A 19,973-nucleotide genomic window follows, 5' to 3' on the forward strand; every position below is an offset into this window, starting at 1 on the left:
ATAGCCTAAACTCCGGGATTTTATGCATGTAGTAAGGTCTTACAAAATTTTCATGCCTTTGAGGTCTTACAGTTCGTTTATACTTGGTACAAGTATGATTCGTGCCTTGCTTGAGGTCTTACAATTTTTGTTGATACTTGGTACAAGTATGAGTCATCCCTTACCTAAGATCTTACAGTTTTTGTTATTGCCTTATGTAGGTCCTAAGAGACCGAGTCTGCTCGCTCGGGGTCTTACGTCCTTAGGTTTTTTTCTGTATGGCGATTGGCGACAGTCTCCGAGTCATCGAGTTCATTTTGGATCGAGAGCCATTACTCGTAAGCTCGGGATTGCCTCATTGAGGGCTTACAACTTTGGAGATACCGACCCTGAGGTCGTGCATTTTTTGAGTTTTTTGGCGCCAGTCTCCGAGTATAGGGGACGCTTGTGATGAAGGAATCATTCTGGCGAAAACGTTGGGTTTTCTTTGGAGCATGAGTCATGTTGGCAAAAAGAATTCTTTGATTATATGGCATTATTACATGTGCCTCCGTCATCGGGGGCTCAGCTGTGCTGACACGGTTCATTCAACCGTTTGGTTCGGTACATCATTTTCCCACTGGGACCTTTTTTGGCATTTCTTGGTTCTTCTGAGCGGATGATCTTCCGAGAGGATGTCCTTCGCCGTTCTTGATTGATAGCAAAAGAAGCCTTGAAGACTTGCTGGATCCCCCTTAGGTAGCATATAGGTGTTGCCTCATTAAAAACCTTGCCGGCCAAACCCTCTTCGGGACAAAAGCTCGGTCGAAGGAAAAGTGTGCGACGAATGCTTTTAAAACCTTAATGTCTTCGGGCTGGGCTAGCACTTTCGACTGCTCTGATCGGGCGTCTGCATATGGGTCAGTGTAAAATAATAAAAAAGGGAGGTAGTCTTACCTTATCGTGGGATGCGCTGGCGATGTTCCGAGGTCTGATGTGTCCCTGTTGCTCGTAGCGAGGACTCGGTATGGTCCTCCATTATGTTTAATCGGGCTTAGCCGAAGATGTAGTTTGATAATCCTTTGGATCATTCGAGAGTGGATATATTGGTACCGGCTCTTTGTTATGCATCGCGAACATTTCCCTTGCCGTGTGTTGGGAATTTTATCATCTGGTGGAGGGTGGATGGTACTGCACTCATGCAGTGTATCCACGGTCATCCGAACAAGGCGTTGTACCTCATGTCTCCTTCGATGACATGGAATTTGACATTTTGGGTCATGCCAGCCACGTTAACCAGGAGAGTGATTTCTCCATTCGTTGTTTTGCTTGCCATGTCAAATCCGTTGAGGACTCGAGTAGCGGGCACAATTTGGTCTAGCAGTCCGAGTTGCTCTATTACCTCCGACCTGATAATGTTGGCTGAGCTACCTGGATCCACGAGTACACATTTTATTTGAAACGTATTTACGAGGAAAGAGATTACTAGTGCGTCGTTATGAGGTTGGGACAAGGTCTCGGAATCCTCCTCTCTGAATGTGAGGGCATCTTCGGGTAGTATCCCCAGGTTCGCTTTTCTCCAGTGATGGATATTTTTTTCCTTCTCATCACGGGTTGCTAGGGAGTGTCGACACCCCCTGATCTCATGTGGATAACATGCCGTGGCTCGTTTGCTTCGTTCTTCTTAGCCGCCTCTCTTTCTCGAAACTGATTTTTGGCTCGGTCACTCAAGAATTCTCTGAGATGACATTTATTGAGTAACCTGGCTACTTCCTCTCGTAGCTGGTGACAATCCTTGGTTATGTGGCCATGCGTGTTCTGAAATTCGCATACCAAGTTATGATTCATTTGGGAAGGATCCGATTGTATATGCTTGGGCCATCTAGTATCCTTGATTTTGCCGACGGCGAACACGTTGTCTGAAACATCAACGTTGAAGTTGTATTCTGATAGGCGTGGTGCCCCTGTTGGCCCCATGTTTCCGTTGAATACGGCTCTGTTAATGAGTCCCCGAGGATTCTGCCCTCGGTTGATCAGTCGGTCGTTGCGAGGCGAGTTGCATCTTGGGGCGTTCTCTTGTCTTCGGTATATAGCTGATACCTTTCTTTATTTGTCTTCGATTCCTTTGCTAAAAGCCTTCTCGGGTATACTGAGCCCGAAGGGGCTCCTATTTGGTCATCCTCGACCCTGATCTTTGACTGGTATCGGTTGTGGACGTCCGACCAGGTTACGGCAGGATACTCGATCAGATTTTCTTTCAGCTGCCTTGAAGCCACTGAAGTCCGCTCGTTGAGGCCTTGAGAGAAGGCCTGTACCGCCCAGTCGTCGCAGATCGGGGGTAGTTCCATTCGTTCCGTTTGAAAGCGAGATACGAACTCTCGCAGCATTTCGTTCTCCCTTTGCCTGATCTTGAATACGTCAGACTTCCTCGTTGCTACTTTGATGGAACCGACGTGTGCCTTTATGAAGGAGTCTGCCAGCATGGCAAATGAGTCTATGGAGTTGAGAGCTAGATTATGGTACCACATCATGGCCCCTTTTGAGAGCATTTCCCCGAACTTCTTCAGCAAGAGGGACTCGATCTTGTCGTCCTTTATGTCATTGCCCTTCACTGTGCACGTGTAGGCGGTAACGTGCTCGTTGGGGTCTGAGGTCTCGTTGTATTTTGGGAGTTCCGGCGTTCTGAACTTCTTTGGAATGGGTTTCGGAGTCTCTTCCTCCAGGAACGGCCGCTACACGAACTTCATCGAGTCTACGCCTTTCAGGACCGGGGGCACGCTCGTGATTTGGTCAACCCTAGAGTTGTAAGTTTCAACCTTCTTGTCGCTGGCTGCTATCATTTTCTTGCCCGACTCGATTCTTCTGGTGAGATCCTCGAGCATTTTTACGATAGCAGGGTCGGCAATCGAACCATTATTGCTCAATCTCTCCAGTACCTGTTCGGCCGGGGGAGTTGTTCGGTGCTACGGTGCTTGGAGTTTTTGGGTGGCTTTGCAGCTGAGCGATAGCCAGTTGTTGTGCCTGCAACATTTCAAAAATAACATGAAGGCTAACTTCCTGTTCTTCCCGAGCTGGGGTTTTTTGGGCTTCATGTTGGTTGCCTTATTGCACGCTCTGTCGGTGAGTGAGGTTTTGTCATTCTACTGTGCTTCGCCCAAGCCTGCGTCCGCTGGAGTCAGCCCAGGTGCATTTTTGGGGTTTTTGTGGCAGCGCACCAACAATTGGAATAGCCACACCGTTTTCTCTGTGATTTTCGAGGTCATCGTTTTCTACTCTGTTAACTGAGCCAGACATATTGACCTGAAATCAAAGATTCTGGACAAGAAATAGTGTGAAAGATAACTTGCGTCGGTATAACGAAACTAACAAGAAAATAATCACTATTATATTTAGCCCCACGGTGGACGCCAAACTGTTTACCGTTAAAATGGTAATAACAATTAAATTTGTTGATGGGACTCTAAAAATGTGTGATCTATTTTTATGCTAGTTGTGAAGAAGTTGACGCTATGTGTGTGAAGTTCTACGGACAAGATGCGAGCTAAAATAGAGTTGTAATCAAACCGATAAGTAGCTGTTCAGGGCCTCGAGCTAGTCGATTTGGGGCCTCGAGATCGATTTCCGAGCTTGGGCTCGAGCTATTAGGGGCAGTCGGGGAAGGGCGAACAGTAATTAAAGGAGGCTCTTTATGGCCAATGATAAGCAATAAATGAATAACAAGTATGAAGATAATAAAATGGAGCAACAATATCGAGAGAGTGTGTTAGAGAGAAAAGAGCGAGAGAGAGAGAGAGAGAGAGAGAGTTATCATATATTTCGTGTAGAATAATTGGAGCAACATCATTCCTCTACAAAATAGTAGAGATCCCCTTTATATAGAGGGGGAAATCTTATATGGTAAGACATACATTATTTGTAAATATATTGAGATGGGACAGCTAGATGTGACACCCTGATATAGGTTTTGGACAGGTTGTGGGTGGGCCGGCTTTGTCAGACTTTGCCGCGTGTCTTGGGAACTCTCATTTTTACCCTAGCCTCGACCGATATTTTCTTCGGGCCAGGTGTCGATGAGCTCCGAGGAAGGAGGCTCTGGCGCATCTCTACAGCCTCGAGGCTTCGAGGTAGTCCTCCGAAATGCCTTAATGACGGGAAACCGGATCCTACAATTCTGCCCTGTACAGTTTGGTTTCGCGGAGGTTTCGGAAGAAAATTGGGCCACAGTGGGAAGCTTAAGTTGAAAGAGTTAACCGAAGTTTAACTTTTGAGCAGACGTCTCGGGAATGCAGTTTTGATGGTTCCTATAGCTTTGTATGGTGATTTTGGACTTAGGTGTATGTATATATTTATATTTGGAGGTCCGTAGGTTAGTTTGGTGCTTTTGGCCAAAATTGGAAAGTTAAGGTTTAGAAGGTTAATAGGGTTGACTGAGAGTTTACATTGGTAATATCATCTACAAATATTGGTTTCATAAATTGTGATAGGTCCATTGTCTCATTTGGGACTGCATGCAAAATCTGAGGTCATTCCGGGTTGGTTTGATGTGTTTCGGCATGAGTTTTTGAAGTTGGAAGTTAATTAGTTTCACTAGGCTTGAATTGGGGTGCGATTCGTGGTTTTGGTGTTTTTGATGTGATTTGAGGTTTCGAGTAGGTTCATATTGTGCTTTAGGACTTGTTGGTATGTTTGGTTGGGGTCCCAGGGGCTTCGGTTGTGTTTCGGATGAGTTTCGGATCATATTTGGACTTGAGGAATTGTTGAAGGAATTGTAGGTTCTAGTGTTTTCGCTTATGTGGCTTCTGTTGTGCAGGTGCTGGAATTGCTTGGCCACTGGAGTTTTGCAGATGCGCATAGAATTCCGCATAAGCGGATGCGTTTCTGCGAGGAAACGTCCGCAGAAGCAGAGTGTGGCAGATAGAGATGGGATTGCAGATGCCGAATGGATCCACAGATGCGGATGCCCACGAGCAGGAGTACGACCGCAGAAGCGTTAGGTTGGAGCTTAAGTGGAGTTTTCATGTGCGTGGTTTTGACCTCAAAAGCGGTGATCGCAAAAGCGGAGTTTTGGATCGCAGATGCAATTTTGCTGGCAAATCTTATAACATCAAGGATTAGTGTTTCTTCTCTTTTTTGAGATTGTGGAGCTCGATCTAGCACGAATTTTGGAGTACTTTTCATCATATTGGAAGGGATAACTGATCTTTACTCACTTTTGGCATTAGATATTGATTATCCATTGATTATTACACCTAATATATGAGGAATTTTGGAATTTCGTGATTTTTGTGTGGTTGGACTCGCATTTGATTGGGTGTTCGAAATTTGCGAATTTTGTCGGGTTTCGAAGTGCGATCCTGGGGTTGACTTTTTGGGTTGACTTTTTTGATTTTGTTTAAAGATCTTACATTTATCATTTGGAATCAATTCCTATGACTGTTATTGATTATATTAAATTCGTTTAGCTAGATTCGGGTCATCCAAAGTTGATTCACAGGGGAAGGGCTTGTTAGATGAGTGACTTAGCTTACTTGAGGTAAGTATCTTACCTAAACTTGGTTGAGGTACTAGTTGCCTGAGCTATTTGTAATAGCTACGTGCTATAGGTGTGCATATCTGTGGGGATTGAGCCCATGTTCGAGCATCGGGGTATTTATCCATGCTCGGGGTAGTGCTTAGGCTATGACATGCCTTGAATTGGTTGTTAAGCTTTATGTTGTGATGTTTCTCACAATTGCTCTTTTCGTGATGAAATTTTCGGTTTGAGCTATGATAGCACACTTTGCACATGCATACACTTTAGCATGTCAATTATACTAGCCCGGGAGCATGAAATATGATATTCGTTCATATACATATCTTCTTATACATTTGCTTCTGTGTGATATGATTTGGACTAGATGTTTGTGACCACACCAGACGGATTGTGTTGTTATGTCTGTGACCACGCCGAGCGGATTGTGTTGTTATGCCTGTGACCATGACGGGCGGATTGTATTGGTATGCCTATGACCATGCCGGGCGGATTGTGATATTGAGTCTGTGACCATGTTGGGCTGATAGCACGTTGAATTGGTTGTGATGCATGTAGATATGGATTCATCCCCTTGGATCACCCACCCATGTTTCTCTCTTGATGGTGTAGACGCGGATTTGGGGAAAATTGATCAATGGTTTGGTACTGATATGAAAATGTTGAGGAAAATATGGAAAGTGTTGTTGCTTATTAAATTTCATTTTTACTTGAAATTTCCGTGATTATTTACCTAATTTACTTGCATATTCTCTTTATATTCTAGCTTTTTTATGGAGCAGAGTACTTGAGTAATTGTGCACACAAAGAGAGATGGATCCTTTTGTGCTTTATGACTTGATTACATTATTGTCATGTACTTGTTGAATTTATAAATTGTACAAGTTATTACAAGTATCATTTATAATTCTTGCTTCTTTTACCTCTCCAAGGTTTGTTATGATACTTGTTGAGTACATAGAGTCGATTGTACTCATGCTACACTCCGCACTTAATTGTACAGATCCAGGTGTCGGACACAGGCATCAGTAGTTGAGGCATACATCAGAGTTGATCACCGAGAGACGAGGTAGAGCTGTATTCTTGTTCGCATTCTTGGCGTCTCTTTTCTTATATATTGTTGTCTTTATTTAAGACAGTATTATATTTGGCAATTCAGACTTGTACTTCCGTTTTAGAGCTGGTGACTCTATATTTACCAGTTCTGCGGAATTTATCATTTATTGGTACTATTATGCTACATTAAGGGTTTGGACTTATATTATTTTTGTCATTTCTGCTATTATGGTTCATTATGGTTATGTCCAGCTTGCCTAGCAAGTGTGTTAGGCACCATCACAATTGGTTAGGGGATTCGGTTATGACTTCTATCAACACCACTACTAACAAGATTCAAGTATGGAATTTGTTTGATTCTTCCAAATCCTCCAAGAACTCCAAGAGAGGGATTTTCTAGGATTTCCTTCTAAAGGTAATTTCTGCTACTTGAAACTTGTTTATGGAGTATAAATTAGTTTTTTAATATTATTTATGAGTAGCAAAAGTAGTTGAAAGAGTTGAAATGACAAACCCTAACCTTAACATTGAAAAGCTTGTTGGTAGGGAATATAGATAGTATTGGATTTATTTGAACGACATCGTTTGAGTTTCTTATGAAACAACTGGATTTCATAACGCATTTAATGGATGAATTGGAGTTAACATTCAAGGATTGACCTTCAAATGGTGAAACAAGGATTTTTGTGAAATTTGTGAAGTTGGAACCAAGTTCTAGGCACATAGTTTAATTGGTATTGTTGTGATGCATTAATGATATATGTGAACTCATAAATGTGGATATCAACTTGTTGATGGCGTTTGAGCATTAACGAATTGGAGCATTATAGCACTAGTTTGAAGCTTCGACTTGAAGTAAGTTGATTAAAACTTTCTCTACTTGAGAAATTTTCTCTATACAAATGTTTTGACTTGATATATGAGATTGTTCATAAATGTGCATCCGCACTCATTGGGACAAGCAGGAAAAGATGTTACCATGGTCTTTGAGTAGTGTTGCATATGAAATGGTGTCATGTTATTTTGTAAAATCTTGTTTTAAACTTGTTAGAAATTGACACTTGAGGCAAATATTTTAAGTTGTATTAACTTATGTTGATGATAAAGGGATTAAACATTTGAGTTCTATTTTTACCTTTATTTTTATAAAAATGAGAAATGTAATATTTCTAAAATCTTTATATTTCGACGTAGCACTTGTTAAATCTTTAAGGAATGAAATCTCATTTTGTTAATTGCTTAATATGAAATGAGGAAGGGTCTTATTTGATTTTATTCAAACGATTTGGATTGACTATAAACGTCAAGACTTGATAAAATAGATACTTTGAGTCTATTTGATTATGAATCTATTTTTGGAGTATCAAATATTTTGGAAGTTACTTCTGTTCATCGAGATTGACTTTGGATATATCATATTTGTCGTCATGAAACTACTCGTGTTGGTGTAGGCTTAGATGGACATTTTGTGGTATAGACTATGACAAAGTATTCTCCCTGAGAGGTGCTATTTTGTGCTATTAATAAGATGACGGAGTCGCTTCGTATGGCATTGTGATAAGACGACCTGAGCAAGTAGGGTATATGATACTCGCCACTAGGTACATAATCTAGTTGACCTTCTTGTGTCGATGATAGTATACTTCTCCCGATGAAAGGTAAAAGAAGATTTTGTTATGTATAGGCCTAAGGAACCGAAAGTGATTTCAATTACTTAATGAAGTTGAAATGGTTTTACTTGATTTTATTAGAATTATGGGTTGATATAAATATTTTAAAAGATTGTATCGTGATTTATATTTTACTAGTCTTTTAATTTAAAATGATAAAGAGTATGAACTTGTGTAATGGTTTATCACTTCATATAAAATTATTGGTTGCATATGTTTTGTAAAGCCTTGTCCTAAGAACTCGAGTTAGAGAGAGTCTATGATATTTATTTAGTATCGTCGTGGTGTACTCAACCCTCAGGGGACCTCTCCAAGGCCCCACTTACTTTACATATTTTCTGGATGAGGTGTGGTACTTGATGAGCGGTAGGCTAGGATGACTCTCTTTTTGCAGTATATGGTGAGGCACCACTTCTATTTCGTGGTAGTTGTCATGTCGATCTTACTTTCTTTGGTTGGGGTTTGTCCCTAGTATTTATTCTATCCTTGTGTCATAGAAATTCTATAGACTGTTATCATTATTTTGGGTTGTAACGGAGAGTTATTCATATTGCATGCATGAAAGAAATATTGATATCTTTATGATTTTTAATTATTGAAAATGGTGGATTTAAAGATCATGTTTCATATATGGTCTTAATCATTTAAAATGATTGTATTTTTTAAATGACTTCCGCATGTATCTATTAGGCATATAGATGGGTATTTTTTGTACGGGTTGGTCCACCCGAGTTGGATAGTATGTCGGGTCTCGATCACGTGATCTTGGATCGTGACAGAATCAAAGATCAAATCACAAGTTGAACTTCTCTCAAGTTCAAGAATTTCCAAACTTCCAACCAAGCATTCGATTCAAGCCTAATCAATCTGGATTACATCCAAACTTTGCACACAAGCTTCAAACAATGAAACAAACCATTCCAAGTTTCGAAACAACATTGGGAGTATGATAACATTAAAGTCAACTATCAGTCAAACTTAAGAACTCTCCAATTCTTCCAATCGCCAACTTTTGGCAAATAGGCTCAAAATCTTCTAGGGACTTCCAAATCTGAATCCGAACATACGCCAAATACAAAATCACCATACAAAGCTATTGAAATCACCAATTCTTCGATCTGAGATCATTTACACAAAAGATAAATCTTGGTATGCTCTAGCAATTTAAGCTTTTAAAATAAGACTATGTGTCCAAATGCATACTCAAAACATCCCAAAGCCAAACAACCCAACCTCCTTGTTACAAAACAATAAACACACGTACAGAAAGCATTAAATAGGAGAATGGGACTCAAATACATACAAATGACCGACTGAATCGCTACGGGGTCTACAATACAATAATCTGACTTGGATTACAAATAGCCACCAGCTTCGTAGAGAAGCTAAGAGCAATCTAAACATGGATAGAATGAACCTTAACAACAACAACAACCCAGTAAAATCCCACAAGTGGGGTTTGGGGAGGGTAGTATGTACGCAGACCTTACCCCTACCCCGAAGGAGTAGAGAGGTTGTTTCCGGAAGACCCTCGGCTCACGATAAGAAAAACAAAAATGAGAGAATATTAGTTTCACCACAGAAATCATAGAAAAAATAGGAACATAAAATGCAGAAGGAAAAATGCAAAACAAAAATGATGGCTAATAGATAGGTCCTGCACCGAAAAGAGAAAATAGTGCGACAGGGCAATGCCCCTAGCTATTTCTGTCAAAACCCCTACCAGACTAGGCTCACAATAGTACAAGGTAACGCAAGACGCAACTACCTCCTAGCCTACCACCGTAATACTCGACCTCTACAACTCCCTATCAAGTGTCATGTCCTCAAAAATCTGGAGCCTCGCCATATCCTGCCTGATCACTTCTCCCCAATACTTCTTAGGCCGCCATCTACCTCTTCTCGTACCCTCCACAACCAGTCGCTCACACCTCCTTATTAGAGCATTTGGGCTTCTCCTCTGTACATGTCGGAACTATCTGAGCCTCGCTTCCCGAATCTTATCATCAATGGGAGCCTCGCTTCCCGATAGAATGAACCTTACTTCTTTGAAAATGAGCGGTGCTAAAAATTCCTTCCTTTTGGATAGGAACATTTATAGATAGTTTACTTTTGATGTTCTATGATGATATATTTTTCTATAGGAGAGGAGGAGATAGATTACCTCTCATCATAGGTTTTGTTATAAGCTTACACTGAAATCCTACTTTTCTCCATATAATAAAGGTTGTTGCATTCTGAGTAGGTGCATAGAGTTATATGTCCTAGTTTTTGTATTTTTGTGGTGATTAAGATGGACGATTTAACAACAAAACAGAAAAAGGTAACCAACGGTTGAAACGAATTCAGAAGTAAGGTTGGTCACAAAACAAAACGAACACGACCTCTCAAATCTTCAATTTTCTTTTTCGATATTTTTTATTATTTTATGTTAATATATTATTGTTAAATTAAATATATTAATGGGTATGTTGTTGTATATCATTGTTAAATTAAATAGGTAATAATATAGGATATTTAAGTGATTTAGAAGGACATTTATGTAATTCAATTTTTAAATTCCGGGCTTCGCTTCTAATGATATCGACTAGACAAGAGTGGGTTGCTCAAGTGGTGAGCACCCTTGACTTGAATCACTCCAAGAGAACAAGGTGGGGAGCTTTTGGAGGGAGGGAATAAAAATTAAATAAATAAAAAATTGATATCGACTAGGTCAAGGGAAACAGGAATCATAGCATAACCATAGGGCAACTCGAGCCAACTTGCTTCTTCTCTTGAACTTCAATCAATAATTTCTACAATTGCTTTAAGTCTTTTTTATAACGTCTTTATTAGTCATTAATTTAAACAACTTTTCGAAATCATTCTGAATTAACAAATAGTAATTAAGCAAGCATAAGTAGTAGAATAGTATCATATTCCTCGTGGGATTGACATTTTTCTGTACTATTTTTGACGAGCACGGACATTGTTTTTTTACCACGTTTATACGCTCATGTTTAAGACCACAATTTCTAAAACATTGGATAATACACGCAGATTTCATAATGTACTCCAACACACTTACAGTCCTGCATTTTGAGTATCTTCATGCCCAAACCACTCGTCCATTTCCCCATCGCCACTATATTGAAAATACTTTCTATCAGGTGTAAAAGAAGACCTGAATTCATCAGCATTTAGTGTTTCTTTTGCAGTGATTCTTCTCTTCGCAGCCATCTGCATCTTCCATTTTTCTTGCTTCTTTGCATCTCGAGACAATTCACTATTCCCCCCTAAAACGGGAAAATCGATGAATCTTGCTTCCTGATTCCCTGACATTGAGCTAAAATGATCTTCATCGTCACTTTCAACAAATTCCCATTCATCTACGTCCTCATTTGTTTCTTGATTCAGTTCACCAAAATAAGGTCGTGTTCGACTAATGCTTCTATTTTGTTTTGCAGATTGAGAGGAAGCACTTGCACCACTAGTCGATGCTTTTGGCCGTCTATGATCACATTTCAAGCACACCATATTCCTTTTGAAATTGATGTAGTTGCACCTAACCAAGGGGAAAAAGCAAAAAGATATAGAGACAGAGCAGAGAGAGTTAAACTCAAAAAGGAGGATACAAAAACACATTATACTGATACTTATCATTGACTATAAAAGTGCCTACAGCTTATTAACCAAAAAAAAAAATTGTTTTAAGTGCTTACGAGTCACACTCCCACTCTCCAGGATTAAGCTGTCGTTTAGGTGGCTTTTCTTTGCACTGCAAACACCTTGTATTCTTTGCAAAGTTCATAAAATGGCATCTGCAAGAGATTCGAAGTCAAAATGACATTAGCAAAACTAGGATATGAACCTATTTACTGCACAAAGTTATCCAAGAAGATTCCTACTTGTAACAAATCCAGTCGCCTTTCTTTAATAGCAAATTATCCTGCTCCTCCCTTAGCTTGCTAAGTCTTTCGCGAAATAAGCCATTACACCGTAAGCACTTCACATTTCTGGAAAAATTCGAGAAGTTGCATCTAGAAACAAAACCAAGATGATATATGAAAAGTTTAGGATAGGTACGACGTGGAAGTTTTAAATCTTAAATGCATTCAAGTTTCACTAGACTTACTTGGGACAAATCCAATCACCATGTTTTGTTTGGACAATGATCTGACCTTCTTCTTGGTGATCACCTTGTACAGATGGATTCCAAGGGTTTGTGGATTTCTGTGTTTCACACTTGAGTTCCTCTGAACTGAAACTCATAATTTCTTTCAGCAGCCTTCTTGCTGATTCCTTAACTCTTTTTTTCTCCACAGCACCAGTAATTGGATCAAGTCCATAAGTCAATAAAAGACGCATAACATCAACAGTTCGACCACCTTGATCTTCACGTGCCCTGACATATGCCCTCTCACAACTTCCCCTCAATATGCAGAAACTGCAAACCTACTAAATATATCTTGTTAGAAGTATAGACAGATGGATGCTAGTCATCAGACTGCAAAAACTCTGATGGAGATGTCTTAGCTAAGTTAAGCATTACAACAGCAATTAAGTACATACATTTCCTTCCTCGATGCCTAACGATGCCCTAAGGCGCTTTCCAGAGTTGACAACTTTTCTATCAATGCTTGGACAGCCACAGCCAGCTATCACCCCAATATCTTGCTGCGACAAATATCTGTTACCATAGCTGTATTAGTCAGAACAGCAACAAGCTTGATAAAATTCTAACTCCCAAAATAACTAAATATATATATTGGGTTTAACTTTTGGTGAAAGGCGAAACAGTCCATCTCATTATGTTGTTTTAATGTGCTGGCATGGGTATTTTGGGTTATAAAATGGGTACAAAGCTAACATACTACCCTCTACATATAAACTAACACTGCTTTCTATAAGGTGCTCTGAGGCAGTAGGTGTCATGTATAATATTTGACAGTGTCATACAATTACAAGCAGCTGAATACTTGAAGCATGGTTATGAGAATGTGAGGCTGGCAGATTGATAACTCGCCGTTGTTTCCGTCCAAATCCTAATCCTTCATGGCTTCTACTTGCTTGATACTTAAAACTTATGTCTTCACGGTATTCAAAAAGATTGGATTACAAACTATTTCTTCATATATTGAAGCACCAGTAGCATTTATGGAAAAGTTCATCTTAAGTTGACAACAACAACAAAAACAACTATGCCTCGATCTCAAGCAAGTTGAGATCGGCTATATGAATTCAGTGTCTCACTGACCATATTGCTCTATTATGTACATTCTAATAATAAGTAGTAACGAATAATAGGTTACAAAAATAAGGTTCTATTTAACACAGAACAGAAGGGGACAATATATAGAATTGTTAGAAAGATTTGTAATACTTGGGTTGACAGAGTAAAGGAGAAACAGGGAACATAAATTGAACACTCTTTACATTTCCAATCTGAGGGAGTGCAGAAGAAACATAGCTGACATTCATATCATTCTATAAGCTAAAAGTTTACATCCATAGCGGCTCAGGCTCGATCTTCAAGCATAAATAATGAAGTAAATAACCCATTGAAGGGGGAAATCCCTCAGAATCAGATAACATAAGTTACATTTATTATACAACAATTAAGATAGGCTTCCCTAAAGCTGCTGACATGACTTCCATTTTATAGAGTGGCTATATCATCAAAAGATCGGATACAAACTCAGATGCCCATTTTATCAAGCTAAAATACAAAAACAGCAATGCTAGAACTGAAATACAGAAATCAATAGTTTCAACAAATCAACAAAAACCCATGACAAAAGCTCTAAACCTAATATAAGACAAGCAATAAATATACTAAAACAGTAATTTCATGTAGGCAAAACAGACTATAAATTCAGACTTTATAAGATCAAACCGGTCTCGAGCAAAATTCAAACAAGCAGTCCTAATCCGGTTTGCATCTTTAGGACCCATTTCTTCAGCATTTCCAAAAGGGTTTCCGATTCCCTCAAAGTATCCACATTTCAACAACTTTTGCATCAAGTCCACCCATTCAGGCCAAGGATGAGAAATCTGAATCCCATAACTGGAAAACTTAGCTTCTTCATTATGCTTAGACGTGGGTTCTTGGTTTGTGGGTTGTCGGGATTCGATTTCTTTGCCTTCTTCAAGAATGAATTGGATTGCTGGACTGGAAAATGGGTTCTTGGTATGGAAATTGGAGATGTGAATTTGAATTAATTTGATGATATCAAATGGGATTTTGGAAAGGATTGAATTGCCTCTTTTTAACTTGAACATCTGATGGTAGAATTGCTCAGAAGAGGTTTAGGGTTTAACACCCGAGACGATACGCTTTAGCCTTGCGAGTTTGCGATTCTTAGTGGGTGTTTGGAGTTACTCAAAAAATAAGTATTTCAAGTAACAACGGTATTTGAAAAAAAGAGTTAGTATTTGGATATCCATATAACTTTGGGTTGTTTTTGAAGTTTGTGATTAGTTGAATGAAAATTTTGAAAAATAACTTTTTGAAATTTTTTAAAATTTCGAAAATTTTCAAAATGTATCTTCAAGTGAAAATTGAAAATTTTATGAACAAATGCTGATTTCAGAAAAAAGTAAAATTTTTCTTGGGAAAAACGAAAAATTTTCCTATGTCCAAACGGGCTCTTAATCCCTTAGCTAGGGGTGTTCATAAAAACCCGAAAATCGAACCAAACCGAAAACCAAACCAAACCGACCAAAAAAGCCGATACTTTTTTGTTTGGTTTGGTTTTGGTTTTGAATTTTAAAAACCGATCAAATTTGGTTTGGTCTTGGTTTTAATCAGAAAATAACCGGAAAAAACTGAACCAAATCGACTATAGGAGTGCTATTTCAAATTTATTATTACACCTATATATATGTATATTATTATACAAAGTTTCAAAATTCTTATGGTAAATGTTAATAGTTTGCCACTTTTAGTATATTTCTTTACCTTTACATTCTAGTTTGATTGGTAGTTTTCTTTTGTTAAGTGTAAGAATACATTTCGTGTTAAAAATAATATATTTTTAATTGAGTCCTTAAATTATTCATCACTATTTGATTCAATTATCATCAATATATCTTGGTAAATAATAGATTTCTCAAAGGGCAATTGATTTGATAGTGTTACGTGGGAAATGTGGTCGCCGGAGTATGTGTTTGGTAGTATATGTCTTATATTTAAGAAAAAACCGACAAATAATCGAAAAAACCGAAAAACCCGGCATAAACTGAATCGAGAAAAAACCGACTTAATTGGTTTGGTTTGGTTTGGTTCTAATATTTGAAAAACCGGCTTATTTGGTTTGGTTTCTTTTTAGGGAAAAACCGATCCAAACCGAACCATGAACACCCCTACCCTTAGCTTTTGCTTTTCTTAACCCCCCCCCCCCCCTTCTTTTTCCTTTTCTCTTTATTTTTTGGGTTATCTTTTTGCTTTTCATTCTTTCCCCAATACTTTCTTCTCTATTCTTTTGCAGTATAAGATGTTCAATTATGTTAGGGAAAAATACATAACCTGCTAAATAAAATTGTTTGGAAAAATGATAATTATGTTAGGGAAAAATACATAACCTGCTAAATAAAATTGTTTGGAAAAATGATTTATATAATTAAATTTAGGGCATTTCTTACCCTTTATTTTTGTTCATAATGTAATTAATACCCCTTTGACAATTCAGAACCAATCTTGTAGAGAGCAAGTTACATGTCCACTGCATAAGCTAATCATATTAGAGCATGACATATACCTTTTTTTATTACTCTTTCTTTTTTACTATTCACACTTTTACACATTAAAGGTCACTAACTATTTTTATTTTTCACTTTCTCCTTCTTCAATATCAGCATTTGCCCCTCTAACGCCAGAACATGGTCTATAATATCATCTTTTTTTTTTAGCAAACATGAAACATATATATTAAAATTATGTAGAGTTTGTTACAACATGGCGTTGTTGCGTGCCATGAAGGACACATTAATTTCCTAGACTTGCTAATCAATTGCAAGCATTCATAGATAATTATTCAACAAAACAGAGTTGATTGTCTTCATCATACATCACAGAATTAACAACAACATCGGGGGAGGTGGGGGATATAAAAACTTTTTTTCCTTCCTTCCTGGAGTCCTTGCCAGCTTGGCCATGGTGTGCGCCACAGTGTTACCTTCCCTAAATGTGTGCTAGGAGAGGGTCACCTTCCCTTGGTGCATTAACGACCTGCAAATATCGACAATATTATCAACAAGTCTATTACCGCATTGTATAGTTTGTATTGCCTCAGCACAATCCGTCTGTTTATCTCGAAAAATAGGTGTAATAATTAAAGATATTTTGTAGTTTTAAAGAAACGTGATATATTCTAATACTAGTGATTATACAAGTAATATTGAGCTTAAGTAAGAAGAAATAATGAACCAAATCAATGTTGTTGGAACAGTAGGAGCCTCGAGCTTGATTATCCAGGGACCTCGAGGTTAGCTAAGAACACTAAAGTATGAACAATAAAGTAAAGGCAATAAAGTTGAAGCATAATTGGAGAGCACGTTAAACAAGAGAAGAATAGAATGTTCTATTGCAATGGATGATCTGATCCCTTACGAAGCGATTGGGATCCCCTTTGTACAGGAGGGGAAAACCCCAATATAGTACATTCCTCATAAAGGTAAAGAATTCTATTAATACAGGTGTATAATGGCCTAGTACGGATCTGTACCATTTCGTAAAAATCTTATCTTTTAATTAATACCCTGGTCCACGTGTCCTTGAGAAATTCCCACTCTTACTTGATTAACTTTGAGATTGTGCCGCCCTCTATGTAGGTCGTGCCAGGCCTTCGATCAGCTTCCTCGAGGTAGTTTCCTTCACTTCGGGCCCGATCCCGATTTCAGATTGCCCGGACTCGGACTCGCAGTCCAATCTAAGACCTGAAATCGGGCTCCTTGATTTTGACCGTATACAGATAGCCCCCGCGTTTCTTAGAATGAAATGATACGAAACGATTTGGATTCCCGAAGTCATTTATGAAGACACTATTTATATGACGCAAGTGTTGAAATGATCGAAGCGTCGCGTAAGTTCTTTTCCCAAAAATAACAAATGCATGCCAGAATTCGTTGGCCATCACTACTAAAGAATTGTCGCCGCCTTCCATTATATATACTCGATTTCTCCTCTCATTAAGGATTTTTCCATATTTCCATACCCATTTTCTTCTATATTTCTCCCAGTTCCTCCGTCGCATTAGCTCAAAACCTCGTTGATTCATACATTTTCTTCTTACCATTCTAAGGCACTGATGGCGAAAACTTCCCAGTCTGTTCCTAAGAAAGAAAAGAACTTCACTTCTACTTCTCGTCTTACGCCGCCGGCCTTCATGAAATCGTACCGGGCAAATTTTCCTTAAAAAGGACTTTATAATCGAGAACCCTCCCAACGTTGCTGGTCGTCGAGAGCATGCATCGAGGGTACATAAGGTCAATTGAGGAAAGTCATTTTGATGTCGTGAGGTGGAATGCCCGTGGGGAGAGGAGGTCGTTCTACAAATACCTTCTCGAGGTGAGGACATCTCAACTTATAGAGAGGGGTTCCTGAGTGTGTATACATATCCCTTTTCGTTGGGTCCCCTCAACCCGCTCGTGCTCGAATTCTGTCGAAGATATCAAGTAACCCTTGGCCAGATTCATCCGCCTTTTTGGCGGATCATAATAATGATCAGGTTCTTCAGTGAAAAGGTCGGGTTCGAGTTCACCCTTAGCCACCTCATCCAGTTATATCGACCTCAATATTTCCGAGGTTTAATCAAACTCCAACGTCGATCAACCAAGTCTTTCTTCGCCAGTAGTGACGAAGGCAAGGATCGAGGTTGGATGAGCCGGTACATCCGGGTGAGGACCGTCGATATTACCCCCGAGGAATTCCTGTCGTTTCTCAAGAAATGGAATTTCGAACATGAGTGGAATTCTTTTAACTCTTTTCTGTAAATTTTTTGAAACTTTGCGTAGTTACTCCTTTTCCCTCTCCGCAGCGATTCCGTGGATGCCTAATGCGATTCTTGACCTCGAGGATTGGGTTCGCAAACTAGCTATTGTTTCACCATATGGCAAACGCAAAAGGAGGGACTTGTTGAAGGGAAAGTGGGAAGCGAAACATCACGGTACGTGCCATAATACTTCTTTCCTCATTAAGAATATTTTTGTTCATGTGACCTGATTCCTTTATCGCAGGTATTGGTGAGTCTTCGAGTTGAGGTCGCCCCCTTCCGGGGATGAAGCAGGTTCTTTGTCCCCCAAGACTAAGGAGGACAACAAAAGGATGGTCCTCATCGAGAGAGGACTCCTAAAGCCAAACAAAGCCTTCTAGGAGGCATAGAAGTAACGTCATTATCAGTGTGGACATTGACTCGGCTTACCAATGCATAAATGATGATGGTAACGGATGGAAGGTTCGACGCTGGTGACTAGAATCGGGGGATCCTCCGAGGCGGCCAAGCCTGCTAAGATCGGGACCCCTGTCCTCAGGGAAAGAACATTAAAAGAAAAGAGGAATGAATGCCTTGCACCATCTAATGCGGCAACGGCTTCTCAAACTTCTGGAAATATCTCAAAAGGAGCGAGCTTCGAAGCTCCTTTGCCTGAACAGAACACTTTGGGAGATCTCCCCGAGGCTATGACAGCAGGTCAACCTTTGTCATTTCCGACATTCTCCAAGGATACCATCAAGGATTCTCAGAACGTGAAGACGTCCGAGCTTGGCGGAGTCCCAAGTGAAAAGGACCTCTTCCAGGGTTACTTTTCTGGGGTCGATGAGGCCGACCCAGCGGATGCGAGTTAAATCTTCGAGGAGGCTCAGCGTCTTTGTTTAATTGTAAGCTTCAGCAGCCCTGATATTTCTCCACTGTTATACTTTCCTTCTCTTGTTTAATTAATCTTTCCTATCTTTTGTGTAGGCCTTTGGCAATTTCAAGACTGAATTGCGCCATTGAAGCCGAATTGCGTAGGGCTTTGAGTGAGGAGAAAACACTTAGGCTTCTCCTTGGCAAAGAGGAGGAAGAACTAAAAAATCTCCAATCGGAGCTGACCAAAGCTCATGGATACGAGAGTGAGCTAGAAAAGCAGGTAACCTCTGTTCTAAAAATATACGAGCTACCTCTCCCGTCTTCGGGGGCTGATACTTCAATGTCTCAGCTGCAGCAGAAACTAGATACGATCGAGCAGCTCTGGGGTGAGGTCGATCAAATTCGAGCCGAGTGCAATGAATGGAAAGCGAAGATGGACGCCCTTGTTGTGGCTAAAAAAGATGTGTTAGCGAAGGTATCGGCCCTTGAAATCCAACTTCTTAATGCTCAAGCGAGCAAATCAATTCAAGCTGGCAGAATAGCTGAGCTCGAGGGTGGTCTTGTGAAAGCCAAGGCCGAAGTGGTCGAAGTCAGGGCCGAAGCCAGCGTAATACAGGCCAAGGCTGACAGGACGGTGGCTATCTATTTTAAAGATGCTGCCGATGCTCAGATGGAGTTGAGGGAGGCTTCCGATCGAGAAAAAAGAAGCAATGACTATGTCCGACACCGATCTCGAAGGGAGACCCTGGAAGAGATTCATGCTAAGGGCTTTGATCTCTCCGAGGAGATAAGGCAGATGAGGCTGATGCCAAATTTGTCCTTTCCTCCGATGATGATGATGACGCCAAAGATAATGAAGATGAGGGGGCTGCCGAAGAAGTTACCCCCGGGGAAGAGGCTGGTCCCGGGGAAATGACAAGTCCGGGGGGGGGG

The 19,973-nt window shown here is 39.9% G+C and overlaps 1 protein-coding gene across 1 annotated transcript; it reads right to left on the minus strand.

The window, feature by feature from the left end:
• Nucleotides 11,100–14,591, minus strand: LOC109228534 (zinc finger protein VAR3, chloroplastic-like). The gene is made up of 6 exons (XM_019393654.1): nt 14,075–14,591; nt 12,766–12,883; nt 12,329–12,648; nt 12,102–12,233; nt 11,916–12,014; nt 11,100–11,758 (listed from the first exon to the last, which is right to left on the minus strand). The coding sequence occupies exons 1-6, from the start codon at nt 14,473–14,475 to the stop codon at nt 11,278–11,280; spliced, it is 1,551 nt and encodes a 516-aa protein (XP_019249199.1). The 5' UTR covers nt 14,476–14,591; the 3' UTR covers nt 11,100–11,277.

The sequence above is a fragment of the Nicotiana attenuata genome, chromosome 7 (assembly GCF_001879085.1).
Source record: "Nicotiana attenuata strain UT chromosome 7, NIATTr2, whole genome shotgun sequence".
NCBI lineage: Eukaryota > Viridiplantae > Streptophyta > Magnoliopsida > Solanales > Solanaceae > Nicotiana > Nicotiana attenuata.